This window comes from Nannospalax galili, unplaced genomic scaffold, assembly GCF_000622305.1.
Source record: "Nannospalax galili isolate Female #2095 unplaced genomic scaffold, S.galili_v1.0 scaffold553, whole genome shotgun sequence".
NCBI lineage: Eukaryota > Metazoa > Chordata > Mammalia > Rodentia > Spalacidae > Nannospalax > Nannospalax galili.
In genome coordinates this window covers 2,642,755-2,665,913 of record NW_008336313.1, presented here as the reverse complement: position 1 = coordinate 2,665,913, position 23,159 = coordinate 2,642,755, and the positions used below count along the sequence as shown (strand labels likewise).

The 23,159-nt window shown below is 41.1% G+C and overlaps 1 protein-coding gene across 5 annotated transcripts in view; it reads left to right on the top strand.

Moving 5' to 3' along the window:
- The window catches only part of Pde4b (phosphodiesterase 4B), a 661,174-nt gene extending 641,537 nt beyond the window's left edge, over positions 1–19,637 (top strand). Inside the window, exons 1-10 of one of the 5 annotated variants that reach the window (XM_008831054.3) lie at positions 1,470–1,921; positions 2,551–2,644; positions 8,093–8,271; positions 9,613–9,711; positions 9,848–10,012; positions 11,777–11,876; positions 13,723–13,877; positions 13,971–14,093; positions 14,763–14,945; positions 17,358–18,099. In XM_008831054.3, coding sequence (XP_008829276.1) covers positions 1,874–1,921; positions 2,551–2,644; positions 8,093–8,271; positions 9,613–9,711; positions 9,848–10,012; positions 11,777–11,876; positions 13,723–13,877; positions 13,971–14,093; positions 14,763–14,945; positions 17,358–17,723 — 1,512 coding nt within the window. In that variant the 5' untranslated portion in view covers positions 1,470–1,873 and the 3' untranslated portion in view covers positions 17,724–18,099. Of the gene's footprint in view, positions 1–1,469; positions 1,922–2,550; positions 2,645–8,092; positions 8,272–9,612; positions 9,712–9,847; positions 10,013–11,776; positions 11,877–13,722; positions 13,878–13,970; positions 14,094–14,762; positions 14,946–17,357 lie in introns of those variants that run through there. The other 4 variants (XM_017797618.1, XM_008831051.3, XM_008831052.2 and 1 more) reach the window with 4 other exon arrangements.
- The last annotated feature ends 3,522 nt before the right edge of the window (positions 19,638–23,159 follow it).

Below are 23,159 nucleotides of genomic sequence, written 5' to 3'. Positions count from 1 at the left end.
GAATAATTGCTTGACTATTTTATTTGGCCAAATCTGATGCAGGAAAAATTTGCAGAAAATCTTCTGTCTCAAACTTTCATATAAACTATTTTCACTACAGTTCATGTAAAGTTTGCTTCTTTGCTAAAGTTCAGCAGACCGATCAGAACATATAAACTCTTCCTTTTTAGCGTCCTATTCTGGTCTTGTGCCTGAAGATGAGCAGTCAATGTCATGGAGTGTTTATTACCTAAAAAACAAGTAACTTGGAATTTATTCAATTTACCTAGAGTTCAAAATCGCACTGACGTTCAATAAGTAAAGTCTACAAGCAGAGACGATTGACTCAAAGATGCCTGGTTACATGTGAAAACACACATATACGCAAGCAGGGTTACCCAGAAAGAGGGTGGCTCTGTCTCATAGAGGACAGCATGTGGTACACTGAGCCAATAGGCAGTGAGTGTCTTGGATCTGGTCTGGCTTCACCTCAAAAAGCAGCTCTCTGAGGCACAAACAGTGGTCTGACTTGAGCCTTGGATGCCTTAAGTGGCGCTGCTGTCAGATACAGGATGCTCGTTTGGAAGGGGAATACCTCACTGGAAAGGGAGCCAATTACAAGTTCAGGCTGTTGCCATGGTGCTTTGCTGGTCTTTCAGTATGCTATACATGCACTCCTGGAAGGCTAGGGATAGAGATGTAGGGGAGGGAGGAGATGAATGAGACCAGCGTGCGCAGGGCATCTCACTGTCTTGGTGTGCTGTGATGCTAAGGAGGATAAGGGGCTGGCAGGAGAGCCTATAGGAAAAGAAGGGTGGTTTTTAACATGTCCTAGGTTGATAAAATGAGACTAAAATAATTTAACTCCTATAAAACTTCCTAGCATGAATTAGAAGATGTAACACTAAAATACCAAAAAAGCATAGTCACTCATAACCCAAAATCATTCATCATAGTTCATTCAGCAAACATGGTCTCATATTTCCTAACACAGTCTAGGTCCTGGGTGGAAAGGTTAAAATGAATTTAATCCATTTATTGAATATGATCTCATATGCATATTAATAAGCTGAGGACAGAAAATTGCCCATTGCATATGGAGTACTTTTCAAGTGAAATTAATTCCATCCCCATTATTCATTCCACTGGGAAAGCAGGCTAGATGCATCTGCACACAGTCAGTGGACAAACAATGCTCCCAAGAGCTAGTTCAAAAGAGATTTTCATATACTGGAAGCCTAGTGTGAAACATCTATAGTTCTAATCTTTTTCAATTTAAGAAAAAAAAAAATGCTCAGAGAATAAATGAATCAAACGTACCATCACTTGGAAGCAATTAGAGTAGCTGAGAGCACTGTGAAGGCTGCATCTGCAGAGGACTGCCTGCAGAGCTGGAAAGGGTTAAAGAACACCTAGCTGAAACCTGGGGGGAGGGTAGGACTTCAGGTTTACTTAAATATTCATGGGCTTCCTCCATTTTAATCTTCTCCTTTTTTAAAAGATGGCTGTTCCCCAGTCAGACAGCTCCCAGGAAAAGAGAATTGCTGCTTCCTTTGCAGAGTTCAGCTGAGTAGCACTGATCCAGGGTGGAAACCCCTCTGGGCACCAGGACTATTCGGAACTGATGGAGAGCTTCAAACCAGGCAGCTGAATGCATTTGGACAGGCTGTTGCTCCTTCGTGCAATTCTCGATTTCCTTTCTCTCTTCTACCTGGAAATAAGCAGAGAGCTCATAGGCTTCTTGCAAGAATGAAGTGCAAAGACTTTGTTTTCTCTAAATTTTGATTATTTTACCGCTGGATCTGCAGGGCTTTTCTGATCCTTTTGGGATTACTCTCACAGAACTGAATTCTTTCAAAAGGATTTGTGGATTGTGGCAAGAGGAGCATTCAAAATGCCTGAGGCAAACTATTTGTTATCTGTATCTTGGGGTTACATTAAGGTGGGTCAATTTGACTTATTAAGTGTCTTTGACAGGCTATGAAACATTCCCATCCATCTGTTTTCTGTGAAGTAGAAAGCATCAGTAGCTGTTTAATTTAGTCCACTGGGCTTCTTAAAATGACTTTAGGACATGTTGTATTGATTGCATTGTATTTAAATATAGTGTGATATATTTTAATCCTGGTTTTTCTCAACTCTGTCTTTAAAGGATGCTTTTTCTTACTTTCATTTTCCCTTAAACTTTTCACTTAATCTGTTCTCTTTAAATAGGTTATCAACTCAAACTATTTATTTTAGTTCATTTTCAATGTTGTCATTTTAAAAAGTGCATTCTCAAGTGAAACTATTTTGATCCTTATTAAAATTCCTTTTCTAGTGTTTACATCGTCAAAAGAAATCAGATGCCAGTTCTAAGAAATTTTAAGATCATCCTTTTTTCCTATAATGACACTTTAGTAATTTCAGATTTTAAGGGGGCATTATGTTTTGTTGAATAAGTTTCATTAATGTGATGTTATTATCTGCCCATGTAGTCTCTCAGTTCCTAGAAAGTAAAGCTGGACATACTTAAAGTGATTGTTTGATCTTTTCTAGGTGGTTAATGCATTTTCTTTTCTTCATAAACAGTTCAAAAGAATGCTGAACAGGGAGCTGACGCACCTCTCAGAGATGAGCCGGTCAGGGAACCAGGTGTCTGAATACATTTCAAACACTTTCTTAGGTAAGATATTAATGGGAAAACCTGCCAAATAACTTTTTCATGATATACTTCTGCAACCTATCAAGGACAGTCCCTGTGATGTTAAGCGCTGAAAAAATAAAAGCTAAAGTCAGTCTTTAAAGGGAAAAGCAAGCAGAAAGATATTTTAAAAAATGAAAATATCTAAGAGGGCAGGTTATTATGGGGTAATTCCATTTACATGGCTTCAAATCTTTTGTTATCCACCTGTCCACATCCCTCCTCACCTCTAGAGGTCAAAGCATCCAACACCTCAGGGACAGTTCCATCAGCTCCTCTAAAGTGGAATTCTTTCCATTCTTCCAGTTACTGGGCTTTAAGAAAAAGCTTTCCTCCCAGGTGTTTTGTAAGGGATATGCTAACTCTACCAAGTCCAAAAGAGGAAGCTCTGGAAATAATTTGCCCAATGCTTTGCTAGGTGATTTCTTAAGGATAAGTGGGGTAGGGGTGGGTTCATGTCTAAGAGGTCCTGTCTTCTCACGGCAACATCCTCTTCTCCATCTGATCCTCTGATGCTTAGTGGATGGTGCTTAATGCATGACACTGACCTAGGCTTGCAAGAGAGATCCTCGATTCCTGCCCTGTGTCTTGTTTGATTATTAAGAATTTCTCATTTGGGGCTTAAAGATGACTTGCATCATGAACGTATTTTGTCTATTTTGATTTAAGGAACCCTGCACTCTGGATCTGTATGCCTCAAAATGCATGGGTAGCATCTAGGTTCTGTTTACTGTAAATTGCTGCCGAATCGTCCTTGCTCATTCAGCCCCTTCGCTTTCCAGGAAAATGACCCGTTCTTATAGCTCAGTGTCGCGGTTTCCTTTCTGGCACAGCCCCTTATCATTCAATGAACACTTGCCTTGGTTCCTTACAGAACGAATGCTGCTGGTGGCTTTGTTTTAAAAATCGGTCCCATTTCTTTCACACCAAAGCCGTCCCTGCTATCAGCAGATCAGCTTTCTGTTTAAGCAGCAGCGCTTTCACCTGCATTGCTGTGCAGCCCGTGCTCACCTATGAGATCAGCAAGCTGCAGGTTAGCAGGGGCCATCCTAGCTATGTCCGTGTGTGGGTATCCCCAGCACCTGGTATCTCCAACTGCAGCTGCAACTGCTTTTGGCAGAGAACAAAAGAAGACATTTTCATGCAGTCAGCCTGGCAGAGGTGGCTAGAGTCTAAGAAAGGGATGATGTCAATACTGCCCCTTCTCTTTGCTTCCCCTTTATCTCTTTGAACACAGGACTCTTACCCTCACCATTTCAGATGTAGCTTTGCACCACCATCAGTTATTTTTCATAAGCTGGGGTCTGTTTTAGGGACACTTTACAGGAGCTGACCATAGAAGAGTGAAATCAGTAAGTCCAAGAAGCCATTTTTATTTCCACACATTTTACATTTTAAAATTCCAGTGCTTCTCTGTGTAGCAGAGGCTCTCACTGTTAGGGTTAAAGAAAGCACCACAGAGTCTCTGACTCCCTATCAGTCAGACTGGGACTGAAACAGTCCTCCTCACGTCTCTCTAATACCCACTTACCAAGGATGAAAAGAATATCTTATTATTCTAATTAATCTTTTTAAATCAACAATGGCTGTCCAGAAGGAAAGCTGATGTCTCAGTACTTTCTTTCTTGAGAACAGACAAGTATCTGTTCTTCCTTGAATACTACATTTGGTATGTAGACACACTCCTTAAGGAAAACTAATAGCACAGCTAGACATGCAAATTAGAAGGCTCTTAGGAAAACAGACACAAAATATGAAAACACAAGGCATACCCCTTGTTTCTTATGAAAGATGAGGACACTAGGAGAAATGAAATCCTCTGGAGTTCATCAGTTTCACTGGGATACTTGGCCACCTGGATCCTCTGTAATGAACATGAGACTTGCGCTTTGAACACACAAAGCTTGCTTCCAAATTGCAAATGCAGGCCATGGGATCCCGAGCCCCAGCTTACGAGGATGGAGAGTGTTCCTTGAGGGCCAGGAAGCCATCTTCACAAACTGTCACATCAGCAATGGAGGACCATTATGTCCTCATGATACAAGTTTTTCATTTTACAGGAAACAGAATTGAAGTTGAGAAGAATGAAGTAATCTAACCAAGGTTACTTGACTAATATTTTTATGAGCCAAACCTAGGACTTAATTCTCTGGACTTCTAGAACTCAGTATCATACCATTCCTACCCATTAGAAACTCAGAGTATAGGGAATAAAATCCCATTCAAGGGCATTGAGACAATGTGTACTTTATTTAGGGAACTCTTTCTCTTTAGAAATCAGGATGATTGGACATAAAAAATCAGGTGTTTATTAACCGTTTCTAGCAATATAAAAGGCTTTGCTCTGAGCATGGCAATCATTGTAGAGCAAAATGAACTGACCATCACAGCTGAAGTCAAACTTAAAAGCAGTATCCTAACAAGAGCCAGTGAAGGTTAAAATGTGTCATCCAGAAAGGAAGGACATCCCTTAAACCAGGGTCCAGGAAATGTGTGTTTTCCCATCTGAAAAACTGTCCAGGTGGGAGGCAGAAAAGCAGACCGAGTAGCAATCTGGTACTTTGGATTATTATATGATAATGGGCTTCTGTTTGCCAAAGCAAATGGAATTTGGAATACCTAAATTCAGGAGCTGTAAAGCAAAGTGTAAGTGGAGACAGTACACATAAAACAGGATTTTTAAATATTATATTATAAACTAGTTAATATTTTTACAGCCAAAGAAAAATCTTTTTGGTCTTTTTGAGACAGGGTCTCTCCTTGTAGCCCCAGCTGTCCTGGAACTCACTATGTAGACCAGGCTGGCCTTGAACTCATAGAGATCTGCCTGCCTCTACTTTCCAAGTGCTGGGATTAAAGGCGTGCGCCACCACGCCCGGCTAGAAAATTATCTTTTTAAGTCTACTTAACATCTCAAAAGCTAGAACATTTAAGGTTTGATAAAAAGGATTTAGGAACTTTCATGATTACAAGATACTGGGTCTAACAAGCAATATACCTCAAATTGTGCCGGATGAGACTAGTTTTTGGTTTGTTTGTTTTTTTTTGTTTTGCATTTGCTTTACAGCGACCAACCATGTCCCCACTATAGGCTGACCACTCTAAATGTAAATCCACTGAGGTTTTCTGGTCATTTTGAGTCTGCGTTTCAGGCTATTTCCACACTGTACTGGCTGAGCATTCAACAGAGCAAATTCAGAATAGGGGAAGCCTGTCACTAGTTCCAGTGCTTGTGTAGGGAAACACCCATGAATGTCGCTGGCACCACTGTGAATAATGCTCTTCTTTATTGGCATGTTCCAGACACAGCAGTGGTTCTGCTCAATTACTCACTGTTGCAGGGAATCTTTAATTAACCAAAGCCAGGAATGCTGCTGGCCCCACTAAAGACCGTCACATCTGCAGGGTGCAAGAAAACCTAACAGCCTCTTTCACCAGATGTGAAGAATGGTGGTTGGCAAAAGCAAGGGCTATTGTGACCATTTTATCAAAAAAGTAGTGATTATTAGCAGTGAAGTGACAGAAAGAAAGGGAATTTCAGAAATAAAATAACATACAGTTTTTGTGCCAGAGATTTTGTGGCAGCAAAGAGATTTTTAACAGGAACCTAGAGGCCAAGGCCTGGGCTCTGTGCTACTAAATCACTATGCCTGGAACCAACTAATTGCAGAATGAATGTCTGTTAAATAAACTGTCCTTTGAGCTTGGGTAAGTTGCTGACTTCATATGAAAAATGAGTGTGACTCCGGTCATCCAGCTCACAGGCGAATCTCTTTTTAAAATATTGATTTAGTAGGGCTGGGTGAGGCCCAGAAATCTGTGTTTTTTAAAAGTTTCCTGGGTGCTTCTCAATGATAGATTGTTTGAAAACCACTAACTAATTGAGATGACTAAAATCCCTTCCCTAAGCAAAAGTCATAGGCTAGAAACTTGTGGGCACCTAGGACCACTTGGGGATGTTGGGAATGGAGAACACCAGACAGCCATGTGGCAAGATGTATACGAAGGGGGCCCTGCCTTGCTGTTCTTACAGCAAGTCCATCTCTTTGATGGACTGTCCACAGGAATTATAAACAGGCAGATGACCCTGGGGAGGACATGTGACTATGCCATCATCTGCAAGAGTCTAGAAGCAAAGAATCTAGAGCACAGCATGCCATCTGGAAACATACCATTTTCAAACAGAGAAGTTGTCTCTGTGCTCATTTTCACAATGAGCAATGTAACAAGCAGAGATGGATATGGGCATGTTGAGAGCTGCTTTAACTATTCCAGCCACAGGTGTCACTGGTTCAAAGAAGGCTCAAGATAAACAATGGGATCAATCATGACCTCTTTATGCCCACAGGCATCCCTGCCATGTGACAGAGCTATAGCACCTACACAGGCCCTCAGGATACCCCTCCCTGAAAAGAGAAAGGCAGTACTTAATAGTTCAATTGCTAATAGCAGTATATCTAGAAGGAGTTTCTAGAAGCAAGTAGATATTCTTTTTACTAATGCTTGTTCTGCTGTTACCTTATAAATTTTTAAAAAATATATTAAATGAGATGATTACGAATAGTTAATAAGCATAAACATATTAGGAACTGAAATACATGTTAGAGAGGTCTTGTTATTTGTTAGCAGAATTAATAATCACAAAACATGAAGAAGAGAAACAAATTATAATCTCCCTCTAAAGTTCAAATGATAATAGACCAAAGCTTAAAAGTAATTGTTTGAAAGTTATTAAACCATCTATTTTTCTAACATATATATTCTTGTTAAAACTGAACCCAGGTAAAGTCATATGAATTTTTAATTGAGAGGAAGAATGAAAATATAATAAAATAAGCAGAATATAGCTTGTTTTGTTAAACTGGGTCTGTGTTTTATTAATGACCCTTTTGTGTTTGTTTGTTTGTTTGTTTGTTTAAAGATAGGGTTTCATGTGGCCCAGGCTAGCCTCAAATTCATTATGTAGCTGCCGATGATTTGGAACTCCTAATCCTTCTGCCTCTACCTCTTAAGTGCTAGGATTATAGGCCCATGCCACTATGCCCAGCTAATGACTTTTTTTTAATTAAATAAAAATATGTTACTCACTTTAATAAAAAAATCTCTATATAAATATTGCTATTCCACTTTGAAAATATGAGTATAATTATAAGTTACCTTGAGAACAGAAGACTGAGCTTGGGGCTTATCTCTATTACCTCTGCTACTTAGATACATTACACATGCTCCTCTCTGCCTTAGTTTACTTTGGCTGTAACATGGAGGAACAAATCATATTTTCCCACCTATCTCACAGGACTATCTGAAGATCCAGCAGGGTTTTTCACACAACTCAAACCCCATTACACATGGTCCCTGTTGTTTTGAATATGACCGTGTATGCTCATTGACACACAGGTGCTCAAAAGCCTGCTCCTTATTCCATTGCAGACAAGCAGAATGACGTGGAGATCCCGTCTCCCACCCAGAAAGACAGGGAGAAGAAGAAGAAGCAGCAGCTCATGACGCAGATCAGTGGAGTGAAGAAGCTGATGCACAGCTCAAGCTTGAACAACACAAGCATCTCCCGCTTCGGGGTCAACACAGAAAACGAGGACCACCTTGCCAAGGTGTGTATGAGCTGATCCCGTGTGCATGCAGCACTCTGTTGCACACATATGCCCATCCACCATTCAGAAAAGAAGAGGGATCACTTACGCTTTCTTGTTAACTTTTACGACCAGGAAAACAGGTCTAATATATATATATTCTTGTTTAAACTGAACCCAGGCCATTGCTGGAGCACCTCATGGAAGTCCTTTCACATGAAAAGGTTTTTCTGTTCTCCTGAGTTTAGGCTCAGTATTGCAGAGCTCCTCATGGATAGAACCTCCTGCTGAAGGGACGCAGAAAGTCCCAGGGAAATCTGGCAGGCTGGGCTGGATTGTCCCAGGGGAGAGTGAGGGTGCTGTATGCCAACAGCCAGGAAGGAAATCTGCATTGATTGACAGGGCTAGGGACATCACTGATTCCTGGGCTCAAATCCCAGTAATGGAGGAAGGCACAGAAAAAAAATTCATCTGGGAGGCTGCCTAGTGACTGCTGAGGGCCTTGCAGCCTGATGAGAGGAAGAAGTGAGCCTCTTGAGAGCAGAAATCTTCTATGAGGCCTTCTGAAAGCTGTCAGTAGAGAAAGGGTTGATTAAACATTGAGCCCAGCCTCTGGGAAGTTGTTCAGAATGAAATAAATTACTCCTCCAAGCAGATAATTTTGGAATAATCCCACAGTGTTGGCCTGAATGATGCTCCTTCCATGTCTGTGTGTGGCTCATCAGCCCTAAGAAATAGCCCACACAGGGAAGTCTTCATGGTTTTTATGTTAAACTGGAGTAGAATCCTACACATTCTGGCAGTTGAGTCTTCCTGACCTGACACCAGGAATGATAAGCAAAGGGTAGAGGAGCATCCCTGATACAATGTTGCAGCTGTTACTGATGGGCCAGTGAGGAAGGAGGGAGACACAGAGGGAGTGAACAGGACCAGTGGTCTCTGCTCACTCAGATTGCCTTTGAAAGCAACAATGGTTGATATTTGACTAATATAGGTCCACAACTAAATTTATACACACACACACACACACACACACACACACACACACACACACATACACTCACACACACACACACACACACACACACACACACATGCACACACACACTTGAGTGCTCCTAAAAAAAGAAATAAATGTGTGCAGAAACATGTAGTAATTGTGTAAAAGCTACCCAGGCCCCTGAGCCTACCACTCTCAGATTTTTATGTAACCCAGAACACTCTAAATAGATGTGTGAAAGGCTAGGGCAGCCAATTCCCTAACCACGCCCCGCGCTCCACCCCACCCCCCAAAATCGTGAAAAATACATTTTAAAGCACTTTGAAATTATTATTCTTAAATTCTTCTACTTTTGATTGCAGGAGCTAGAAGATCTGAACAAATGGGGCCTTAACATTTTCAATGTGGCTGGGTACTCACACAATCGGCCCCTCACGTGCATCATGTATGCCATATTCCAGGTGAGAGAGTGGAAGCAAATGCTGGGTAGCCAGCCAGAGGCACGGCTCTTTGTGATATTTTCCATCTCAGGTTATTTTTGTCATTTAATCTTCCTCCATTTTTGAACATCATTTTCTTACCCATGTCACTACACAGGAAAGAGATCTTCTAAAGACATTTAAAATCTCATCTGACACCTTCGTAACCTATATGATGACTCTGGAAGACCATTACCATTCTGATGTGGCATATCATAACAGCCTGCATGCAGCAGATGTAGCCCAGTCAACCCACGTGCTTCTTTCTACACCGGCATTAGATGTAAGTAGTTACGATGTTTTGCATACCTAGCCATCCTCCTTTAAAAGTATCATGCAATATGCAATATGTTTATAAAAATAATGTAATGGAATGACCCCAAGCACTTGAACCTGTTCTTTATTAGCTATGGGATTCACCAATTGGGTTGTTTATAAAAAACAGATAATATTTCTACTTTCTTCGCTTTCCAATATCGGAGTGACATTCCCTTTATATCTTTTCCAGTTGAAGATTGTTTAATCATTAGACAATGAGCAAAACCCATGGTCTATTCTTCATCATATTCCTAGTAAGGGACACTATGCACCTCAAAGTGTCTTCTTTATTGTCTGTCATAGAGTACATGCTCATTGTATGTACTAATCTGAATTTCCCAATACCATCCCAGGCCCTGTGGAGGACATCACATGTAATAATGTATGCAATATAAACTGCTTTGTATAGTTCCTGCTAGGAATAAACATCAACTGACATTTTTTTCCTAGGAATTCAGCAAATGAATTCCCTAGGTTGGAGAAATATTAACTGAGAATCTAGAGCAGATGGATTAACAGTGTGGGAACATTGAGGAACGGTATTTCCTGCAACTTCTGTAAAGACGGCTATGACTCTTTTCCCCACAGATTAGTGCTTTCACATATACCAGCGTAATCAGCAGTGTGCCCAGTTGTGCTGCCTCTAGGCAGATGGCAGTGGTGATCAGGTACTCTCAAAATGTGCTGCCTGGTGCAGGAAGGGGCTGATCAGGCCCTATCCAGCTACCTTACAGACTCAGTTTGGGAGGTGAAGAAAGATTAAACTCTCTAAACTCTGCCACTTGGCTTCTGTATGTTCTAAGAAAAGAAATCTAACAATTTGCTAAAGTGAGATGGAGCTAAGGGTATTTTATCCCCTCGAAGGAAAAAACAATATTGTTTTTATGCTCACAAAATGGGGTGCCATTATTTATCTAGTGTTACAGAATACTATGTTTGTCTCTATGTTGGCCATGAGTGCTGCAGTAGTTTAGAAAAAGGAGTATGTTTTATACTTAATAGGATTGGTCTTTGGGAGAAAGGTAGAAAGTGAACTGATCTGAGTCTTCAGAGAGACTTAGAAATCAGCAGCATCACACAACTAGGTTCAAATCATTGTGCTCAGGGGAGGGGAGCACAGGGAGGCCTCCACGACACCATGAATGAGCTAAGAAGACATTAAGTTTCATTTCTTTGGCATGTTTTCAAATCCTGTCCCTAGCAATGTTTAGTGGATGTGTATTGAATGAATGAATTACTGAATACAGCTTTCAGTCACACTATACATTTAGCCTTGGACAATAATTTATCACTGTTTTCTAAGCCTGAGGTTTATCCTCCCCCCACCCCAAGTTACTGCCTGAATATCCAGATTATTCTGTCTCCAGGTAGAACCAGTATGACTTGCTTCTTTGACTGGTGCATCATGTATTACATCAGCACTGTGTTGTCATATCCTTCATCCAAGAAACCAACATCAGATATTCACACACATCAAAAGCATTATGTTAATGACTATCCAAACCTCAGCCTATGGGCTCATTGTAGGATGAGCTCTGGCCATCACTCTTCTTACGTTGGCGACTTTGTGCTGATAAAGTCTGTGTGTTATTACATCAGCATCCCAAAGTATTATATAAGTCAACAATCCCTCTCCCAACAAGAATGAAATTCAGTACTTGAAATGAAACCGAATGAGTAAAATAGACACGTTGTCTGTGGAGTTAACATGCTGGTTTTGGGCCCACAGGCTGTCTTCACAGACTTGGAGATCCTGGCTGCCATCTTTGCAGCTGCCATCCATGACGTTGATCATCCTGGAGTCTCCAATCAGTTTCTCATCAACACAAGTGAGTTCATCACCAAACAGATCATTGTGTGATTCACTGCAGTTTTCTCCTCCTAATGTTTTCATTATGGGTAATAACAAGGGCAGTAATGAGGTAATCCTTCCATTCCACACACATTGCTCAGGCCTTTCCTGGATACTGTGTCCATTCTGTCAACACAGTGTTTGAACTACATGGAGAACTTAGAGAAGGTCAGAGAGAAGCTATAAACACTACTCAAAAGTTTGGAAAATATAATATGGAAAGAAAGAATCAGAGATTTGGAATTGTCTAGTTCGACAAAGCAAGCCAGGGGATGTGCTAGTGACTTCCCGTCCTCTGCTAAGCTCACACAGCATATGAACCCATAAGTGTCCTTCTGTCCTGGAGGTGAGGAAAAGATGTTGGATCTGAGCCTGGCAGCCTTCATATAGAAATAAGATTCCCCAAAAAGCACTGGAATGAGTTTTCACAATTCAAGAGGGTCATTAAAAGTCCCACACATTCCCTTCCAACTGTACGTGTTTATGGACTGGTTTGCAGCAAAGACACTGACCCTGGTTTGTCCAGCCTTAGAATCTCAAGCCATTCTCAGAGCCTTTATCGTGCTCAAAAAGTCTGGCTTCCATGCTAATGACAATTCATTCATTGTCTCAGTTAAAGCTCCACATCAATGCTGAAAATTGAAGCACTTTTTCTTCTGATAATACTGGTTATCCTCTTATGATGGTGATTGACATTGAGTCCTGACAGTTTTATAGAAATGCTGCCTGAGTTACTTTCCAGAAGAGTTCTTTTGGTTGTCTTTTATTATCAGAACATCTGAGTGCTCTGAACTTGGAGCACGCTGGCCTTCTTTTTTATTTTTTCACCTTGTTCTACTGAAAGAGCATACATTTGTTGCAGCTGCTTCTCTCCATGGGTTATGGGTTATGCGGTTGATTTAGCATGGTGCCAGTTAGTTTCACACAAGAAAAGTAGCCACCAATAGCACTATGACATATAAAGCATGCCAGCAGATCTCTGCCCTTGACCACCGGGTTAACAGAACAAGGGGCCTTAAATGACCTCAACCCCCCACCTTTTCTGAAGACGTAAAGCACATTGTCAAAGCAATGTTCTATAAGTGAGAGTACCTGAAACCAGTAATGCATTACCATCATGAAGCTATCATTCTTGGTTAAGATAAAATGTGATTTAATGAGTTTGATGACCATGTTCTAATATACAAAGCTCTGTTGAACAAAAAATGTAAAAAGCAGATTGCTGCATAGACGTTGAAGTTTCTAGGGTGGAAACCCAGAGGAGATAAAATTCAATATCAGGATTGTTTTTTTAATAAAATAATGCTTAGTTGTCATATTTATAGACATCTCCAAAAGCTATATTATTTGGGTAGGATAAGATTTTCTACCAACACACTATCATTTTTGAAAATCCAAACTCACAATTGCCAGAGGTTGGGGAACGAATATGAAAGTGACTATAGTTTGAAAAAAAATCTTAATATACTCAATAATGTTTAGTGGTATTTTCATCTTGTTCTTTTTCAAAACACAAAATGTGTGAAGACGTAAAGGAAATTGCAAGCTGAGATGAAAATACAGTTTATCTAAGGTCAAATTCTTCATCTCGCCTAAAAAAGCACTTTAAGATAGTGAATTTTAATGAAAAGGAAAGCTCGTGGAGCCACATCTCCTACACTCAGTTTTTGCTTAGAAACTGATACTCTTTTCTGGTAGGTACATGACCTGCAGAGGGTGGTTCTTGAAATAACTGAGAGAGGACAAGATCAAGATCTAATTTCACAGTGAAATAATGCCAATGTTTCTATTATACAATTTCTATTATCATTTTTCTTTATTAGATTCAGAACTTGCTTTGATGTATAATGATGAGTCTGTGTTGGAAAACCACCACCTTGCTGTGGGTTTCAAACTCCTGCAAGAGGAACACTGTGACATCTTCCAGAATCTTACCAAGAAGCAGCGTCAGACCCTCAGGAAAATGGTGATTGACATGGTACGACTGCAGCCTCTGCCTTTTTCACTTACCTTTGCCATTCCCGCTTAGAGACTGAATTGATGAAGAGTTTTCAATTTGCCTTTACCCAAGGTGTTAGCAACTGATATGTCCAAACACATGAGCCTGCTAGCAGACCTGAAAACGATGGTGGAAACCAAAAAGGTGACAAGCTCGGGTGTTCTCCTCCTGGACAACTATACTGATCGGATACAGGTATCTGTCTAACAAAGTCACCAAACGAAAACAAACAGCATTTACCACAAGGAAGTGTAAAGTTGGTTAGTTGCATGACCTAGGGTTCCTTTCAAACCAAGCTTCGAACGTATGGTTTATCGTCTCATTTATGAGGGAAACAACTGTATTCATTCCATTGCTTAGTCCTAAAAATTAGTTGCAATGTCTATTTGTAATAAGACATAGGTGACTATTTGCTCCCCAAAGCTCATATTTGAGTCTCAATCCCACGAACTAGAAGTTTGTTAGGCCTGTTTTAGCTAAACAAATTTCCATCAGCTGGTCTCCTTCCACACATGGAAGATCTCGCAGCATCTACTCTCAGTAATTCTTTGCATTTTTCCAAGTCAAGGAAAGAAATTGTAGCAGCATTTGACTTCTAACAGCCCTTCCAGTTTTTAAACTCAAAGACTGTCAGTCTTAAAAAGCGAAACAAAACATACGCACTCCCTTTTTTGGACTCAATAATGTTAAAGCACCAATCCTACCCAGCACAATTGAAATGCACTTTCTTGGTGGGGTATCATAATTACATTCAACTGAAATGTTCTTGGGTTCTGTACGAAGTGTACTGGGATACGAGGGATAAGATGTTCTTGTGGTGTTTACACTTAATTTTATGGGATTTCCAAAACTTGATTATTCCAGGTCCTTCGCAACATGGTACACTGTGCAGACCTGAGCAACCCCACTAAGTCCTTGGAACTGTATCGGCAATGGACCGATCGCATCATGGAGGAATTCTTTCAACAGGGAGACAAAGAACGGGAGAGGGGAATGGAGATTAGCCCAATGTGTGATAAACACACTGCTTCTGTGGAAAAATCCCAGGTATCTACAACTGAGATTTTTCAATGTTTCTACGAGCTACTGATGGTAGAACTGTAGAGTTCTATATAATTCCTTTCTCTCCAGAGAGAGAGAGAGAGAGAGAGAGAGGATACAATATATGAAATGACAAACATTATCCTTTCCTTGTGCATGATTATACAGGGTAGGAGGTTAAGGAAACTTAAGGCTTTGAAACCACAAAGCATTTGGACGTTGCCTATGACCTTATCAGATTCAAGGACACACAAGTGCCCTGTCCCCTCCATCCTACTGTGTAGATTTCGCCTAGCTTCTTCTTCATCTAGCAGTCCACTCTGTGCTCCAGGACTCTACTGTTCTCATCCCTCCTTAATCAAACATATTGCCACCATCACCAGAAATGACCAAGAGCCCCATCTATGTCCCCTTCCTGGGCACTTTTATGCCTTTGTATCCAAACATACAAATTTTTTGTGTTCTGAGACTAGGAAGCAATACACCGATGTGGTGGTGGTGGTGGTGGTAGTGGTGGTGAGTGTGCAGAAATGCCCCAGACACTAATAACTATAAAGAGTCAGCACTTGAAAGAATCAGTGTCCCTGCAAAGGCTTCAGAGGTCTTTATTCAGGACAATGGGCTTAGCCAGGTGTCTTTATTAATGGGCTCACAGAATATCTAAAGTCTTTATCACAAAGAATATACATTTTAATTGTGACTTTTTGTTTTATGTTTTATATGGCTTTCTATACACTATCCTATCATATTTGAAACCTTAAACAGTTTTGCAAGGTAGACACAGCAGGTGTTTCCCTGATGTCAGGAGAATTGGATGTAATTTGTCAACCTCTTAGTGACCCAGCTGTTCTCTCCATCATCTGGACAGGTCTCCCCAACTTCCATGACATCATCGTATCGTGTCATTATTCACTTTAGTGTTTTCCCCAGGGCTCGGTTGAATACTGTATGCTTGAGTTGGAAAGAAAACTTTTGAGTTCTTGTATCTCATGACCTAGGAAGTAAGCAGCTAGTGACTGCCTCTCACAAAAGTCCTAAGCAAACTCAGGAAGGAAATGACTGCACTGTGTCTTCCTGTCTCAGCGCTGTCCATTGCCGTGAGCTTGCTTATTTCTAGTCCCTGGAAAACACTTTGGAAATAGCTTTAAAATCTATGAAACTGAAAGAAGTAAGGACAAGGACTGGGTAGAAATGAGAAATATCAAATCACTCAGTCAAACTCTAATAACCAATGCAGAGCAGAGATGCCCTGAGTCTTGTTTAGTCCACTAGGAAAAACCATTAAAAATAACGTACCACCTCCCCTCCCCACCCCACACAAAAGACTCATATCTGATCATGGTTCTTGTGTGTACAATTTCAATATAACAAACAACTGACTATAGCAGAATGTTGATACAGGAGGGTTTCCAGTGGAGTGGAAAGATGTAATGTCCCACAGGGGTCCAGGCTCATCCCACCCTTCCCCGGCTCAGCATCTCTCCAGTCTCCCAGACCATGACAGGGGAATTCCATTCCCTCCTTCTTTGGTGCCTATTATCTCTCTACCTGCCTCCACCCCCAATGTTTCCTGTTTGTCTGACAGTGTAGAGGTCAGCCTACGGCCATGTAGCTAGCTCCTACAGGATGCACAGCCCCTGTTATGTGTAAACCATAACAAAGCCACAACCTTGGATTTATGCACAGGCACACCAGCAAAAGGAATTGCTTAATTGTTTTTATTTTCCTTCTTTCTTCTGATGGAAATGACTGTGTGTGCACTCTGGGTCCCAAACAATAGCAGCCATGTGCACGTTTGTTTGTTTAGTGTTTGCATTATTCTCAACTGATTTTTTTTTTTTCTAATCAAACCCCTCTACCAGCCAAAGACTTGAGAAGCTCCAGAGCAGTAGAGGACTGGCTCCTGTCAGTTTGGCATGACAGCATATTTTAATGGGATCAGGAAAAGAATTTTGAGTCAGAACACTTTAGATCTGGGCCTTCCTTGAGCAAATGACTCATAGAAACCAAGTAGTGACCAAGCCACTCCCAGTCACATCCGGACTCACCTGGCACAAGTGAAAAGAAAGGCAGCATGTTGCAGTGAGATAAACACAGGCCTTGGAACCCAAGCGGGCACCAAGTACCACATCTACCAATTACTAGTTATGAGGCCTCTTACCCTGTAGCATGTTTACTCTCTGTGAGTCTTAGTTTCCTCTTTTGTAAACAGCAGACAGCAATACTTTGCAGGATTGAGAGAGTTCTTACTTCTCATATACAGTGTAGGGACTACCATACAAGTAAGCACCCAAGTAAAAGAATCTATTACTATTGATCTCCTTGAGTGAGTCCACTGTCTTTGCACAGAAATAAGGACAATGTGCTTGGTTTCCAAAGGCCCACGTGGTAACAGATGTGTGGTTTTATTGACTACAGGTTGGTTTCATTGACTACATCGTGCATCCACTGTGGGAAACCTGGGCAGACCTGGTTCAACCTGATGCTCAAGATATTCTGGACACATTAGAAGATAACAGGAACTGGTATCAGAGCATGATACCCCAAAGTCCCTCCCCACCACTGGATGAGAGGAACAGAGACTGCCAGGGTCTCATGGAGAAGTTTCAATTTGAACTGACCCTTGAAGAGGAAGATTCTGAAGGAGCAGAAAAAGAGGGAGAGGGCCACAGCTATTTCAGCAGCACAAAGACACTTTGTGTGATCGATCCCGAAAATAGGGATTCTCTGGGAGAGACTGACATAGACATTGCAACAGAGGACAAATCCCCAATTGACACATAATCTCCCCCTGTGTGGAGATGGACATTCTACCTTTGACAAGCATGCCAGCTGAGTGGTAGGGCCTGCCTGTCACGGCCAAGGCCTGCACAGGACAAAGGCCATCTGGCCTTTCCAGTTACTTGAGTTTGGAGCCAGAATGCAAGGCCATGAAGCAAAGAGCAGTTCAAGAAGTTCCGTGGCTGACTTGCCTTGCCTTGCTTGCAAGCTTGGCGGAGAACTGAAGCTTTATGTGGTGGTAGGGGCCAGTTCCCATCACAATTAAATGACTTGAAAACAGAAGACACAAAACTGAGAGATTTCTCTGCACTAAGTTTCGGGACACTGTCCCAAGGAGTGATGGAACTCACCGATAACTTCATTTACAACTCTGCTCACCTGTCCCTTTGTCTGCCAACCTGTGTGCCTTTTTTGTAAAACATTTTCATGTCTTTAAAATGCCTGTTGAATATCTAGAGTTTAGTACCAACTTCTACACAGATAAGTGTTTAAATTTGACACAAACTTTTTTGAGTCTTTCTCGGGTGGGGGGGGGAGGAAAGAAAACAGTCTCCCTTCTTCCTTGGGCAATTTCTTTGGCTTTACTCCAGTTAACTTTTGCAAACAGACAGGACAGACAGACTTCCAGCCACATGCTGTTTCCTTCCCCTCGTTCGGTACCGCTCTACGGTGGCCCTGCAGCTTAGATGTTTGCCTGCTCGGAGTACTACTTCTCCCTCTGAAATTTCCCTGCTTTGCTTTAAGCATAATAAAGTTGAACAAGGCAGGAGGGCTGGAGGGGAAGCTGTGTTGCTTGCCCTCCGTCTACGTAGTGCTCAGGGGCACGAGGCAGTGTGCTCCGCTGTGACCCAGCCCCATGCCACTGGGAGTTTCTCACGACCCACGGCTGCCCATTCCCTCCCACCTCCCTTATCTCGGTTACGCTCCCTTCAATTTAATGCTGCCGTCTTTCTCTCGCACTGCCTTTCTGCACTAACCCCTCCCTCTATTCCTGTTTATAACCATGTATTTATTACTTAATGTACATATTGTAATGTTTTGTAAGTTATTAATTTATATATCTAACATTGCCTGCCAATGGTGGTGTTAATTTGTGTAGAAAACTCTGCCTAAGAGTTACGACGTTTTCTTGTAATGTTTTGTATTGTGCATTATATAACCTGAACATCGTTTAGGAAAGACATGCAGCCTCATTAACAGTGAGGACAGGAATGGGCCTTTGTTCCATGGGTCTGCCCTTTACTTGTCTGAGTCACTTGTTCTGTACAACCCCTTTATGAGCCGGTTTTACAAACAGGATTCTCACATTACATATGAAATGGTTTATATTGAACTTTTATTTTGTTTAGTTTGATAGGGGTAGGGGGCACTAGGACGGGATTTTCAGCCCGTGTTCTATCCAAGTCTGTGTATGCATGAGCTGGGTTGTAACTGGGTTCTGCTCTAATTGTGGCTTTCATTCTAAACACAACACTACATTTGCTCACAGAGATGCTGAGTGTCCCCAGATTACTGGCTCCAGCCTGCTTACAAGCAGGAAGGTCATGTTCAAATTCAAAGGAGACAATAAAACAATGTGAATTTTTGTCATAGAATGTGAACTGATGTAGTAAATTATGCAAATGTGAAGACTCTGATAACACTTGTTAGGCCTCTTCCTGGCATCAGTTTCAGTTTGTAAAATACATTTCATGCTTAGGTTCAGCATTGTGACTCAATACTAAAGAAAATGGCACAAATGTGCATGACCAGTGGGTTTGTATGTCTATGAAACACTGCATTGTTTCAGGTAGAAATTATATTGTTTTCAAAAGTTTCTCACAATGTATGTTATAATATTATTACTGTTATATATTGTGCTCAAATGCATTCTTAAGAGACTTTTATATGAGCTGAATAAACAGAAGCATGATTAGACTAGATTGTAGGCCCATTCATTTTGTGGTTAGTTCTGATATGTCAAAGCAGATACATTATTTTCCTCTTTTCTTGTCCATATGCCACAAAAAAAAAAATCTGGCCCCTTTGCTCATCAACAGCACAACTGAAGTTTCAGAATCTGTTTCCAAAAGTCCCGAGACTCGGACGTATCACTGTTCTCTCAGCAGCTGTGCACCCAGCTTCTGGGTACAGGAAGTGGAGGGTGACGAATGACAACACAACCACTTTGCTGTCTTCAACCACTTCCTTCTATCTCTTAGGATTTTGAAGAGTTTAATCTGTTGGGTAAATAAAGAGCATTCTTAACTTGGCTGGGTCTGCAAAGAAAGTGAGTCACAGAACCATGCTACATAAGCTTAATGTAGAGAGCCACTGATTCATCTGCCATATGAAGAATCTGAGGTCCAAAGAGTTATCATAAACCACAACCCACAGAGCACATGTGGACTCTCACAGCCACCTCAGCGATCTATGGAGCTTCTGCTGTTAGGGAATATTGTTCCCTCTGGAAAGACTGTTTAAATGTCATGAAGTCTTAAAGTCACTATTTCAAAATAAGTCATCCTGAGGGTGTGTGTTTGTGTGTGTTTGCGTATGTGTGTATAGGTGGATGTGTCTGCATATGTGTGTATATATGTGTGTATGTGTGTGCATGTGTGTATATGTGTTTGTATGTGTGCGTGTGTGTGTGTGTGTGTGTGTGTGTGGTAGAGGTTACAAATAAACAGTGAATGTCTCTTACTAACTTAACTGCAGAGAAGCGGCCTGTGGATCAGTGAAGAGCTGACTGTAATTCCTTCAGTAAGATGAAATTACTGGACTTCTTTAGGTAATTAAGAGCTTGTCTATTAGTTCTAGCCGGCGTTGCCAAGAGTTTGCCACTTCCCAATTTCTGATTGCACATTACTAGCGGATTGAATGACAAAAGTGAATTAGTTACATTAAATTACATGAAAAGTATAACGAGACTACAGCTATAAATATTCTACTGAGGAATAACATAAATATGTGTGTATAAATAAAATATTATATCTATAATATTGTTTGGGCCCTATTCGCCTCCAGAGCCCCGAATGAAGTGGCCTTGGGTAGAGGCCTATGTACCAGATTCTTTAAATTTTCCCCATGTGGTACTTATGTACAAATGGTGCAGTGACCTTTTGCATCCAAGCTAATGGTGACCTCTGAGAGCAAAATTTACATTGGATGCTTTCTCTGTGTTCCCACACTCCTGGCATCATACTTGGTACAGAGTTAATGCCGAAACATTTATTGAGAAAATTTGGTAATTGATAACTGTAAGATGCTAGTTAACAGGAAAGTGTGAGGAATGCACATTCTAGGCAATCTCTTGGTTACAATGGCTTTCTTTCAGGTCCGTCTCTTCACTCAACACTGAACCCTCCAAGACAAGATAAGGAGTGCTCAGCAATGTTTGTTGAGCCAATTTCACACAAAACACAACCAAAGCCCTTTTAATTAAAACCACTTTTGAAGTCCTTGGAGTTCTTGGGGAAAGAGCAGAGTACACTAAAGAAAACACGCTTCAACAAGCCAACATCCCAGGCCCTCTCCTTGGACCTTCCTAACCGGGACACGTGGGCAGATCACTTATATTTCCGAGCCTGAATTTTCTTATCATTATATGAAGCTAACAAAGTGGAATCAAATACGAGATGACATACAGTAGGGGGTTCAATAAAACTTGGCTGTTTGGACATATTACATACCTATGGATGGAGGGATGAACGCATTTGAAGAATCACCTCTAAATTTGAATAGCATATATCAGGAATACATTTTGATCAACTTGGCAGGGTTCATGAAATCAAGTTTCAATTCATCTAAACTTTTCTACATGTAGTTCTGTATTTCAAGAGGATAGATGCTGTCACTGACATTGATAGGCTGATGGAGTAGAGAGGAAATATGTAAGTCATTTTATCTAGCCTCTTCCCACACTATAGAACCCCTCCAAAAGCATGCCCAACTAAAAGCATCCAGTGGTAAAGAACATAGCATCATCCTTCCAGTAATCTAAATGATTAGCTGTCTGTGATGGAGTCAGGTTTTATTCCAATGGCACCTTCTCTGCTTGTATCTTTCCATCTGCAGCCAAATAGTAGATGCATCCCAGTTCCTTTTATGTTGCTATCATACAATACCCTGACTAAAAGAATTTAGAATAGTGAAGGGTTTACTTGGCTCAAAATGCCATCATTGTGGGGAGGTAAAGGCAGCAGGAACCAGAAACAGCTAGTCACATCCATTGTCAAAAGCAGAGAGGGAATGAAGGCTTGAATGCTTGTGTTCGGTTTACTTTCTCAATTCTTATACAGTCCAGAACCCAAACCAAGAGAATGGTGCTATTTATTTTAGGTTGGGTCTTCCCAAACCAATCAATGTAATCAAGACAGTCCACCACAGACACACTTACAGGCCCACCTGATTCTAGATAGTCCAGTCTGATCTAGGTAGTCCCTCATTGAGACTCTCTTCCCAGATGATGCTACAATGTGTCAAACTGACAATTAAAACTATCACAGCACATAATTCATGTTCTAATTATCTGTTCAAATTGAAAAGAAGAGCTAGACTTTCAGTGTTTGCCTTAGACTTTGGGAAATGCTATATGATCCCTTAATGCCTCACTTTCCTTTTCAGTAAGACAGAGGTAACGATAACAGTGTCTGAGTCATGAGAATAAGTGACAGGATAGCGTCTGGTCCACAGTGTGCATTAACAATGCTAACTAAAGGTAGCATGTTTTCTGTGTTGCCGTTTCTGCAACTTATTTTTCATGACGTGCACAGACTATTCTGAGCAAATCATCTTGGGCTTGTTCACAGTGACAGTGCTCTCTTAGGATCAGTGTTCCAGAGCAAAGCATGGCATTTCATTCATGGTATGACATGGTGTGATTCTTGAACACCTTTGATCTGGGTACTGTTGTACACCTAAGATTGCGTTCATTTGGGGATCTCAGTGATTCACCTGGATGACTCACAAGGTATTCATGGGCAAACAAAGCTTTCCACACGTTTCCCCATGAACCACTGCTAAACTGAACCTTTTCCATTGTTTAACTGAATTTTAGTGCAAAATGTCGAGAAAAGAGAGTTTTCAGTTGAGGGTCAGATACGTAGTCGTGAATTACAGCTCCACTTTTGTGAACTCAGAGAAGGTACCTAACTCGTTCAGTTTTCCTTTCTTTAAAAGAGAGGAATATGATCATTATCAAAAGATTTCATTTAGAAAGATTGAGACTTTAAAAAAAATTTTATTTATTATTTTTATTTTATGTGTATGTGTGTATTGCCTGTATGTAGGTAAGTACACCTGTGTCATGCAGTGCTCAAGGTGGTCAGAAGAGGGAACTAGAACTGGATGGTTGCTAGCTGCCATGTAGGTTCTGAGAACCGAACACCTGGGTCCTCTGCAAGAGCAGCCAGTGCTTTTAATCACTTAACCACTGAACCACCTCTCTAGCCCCAGTAC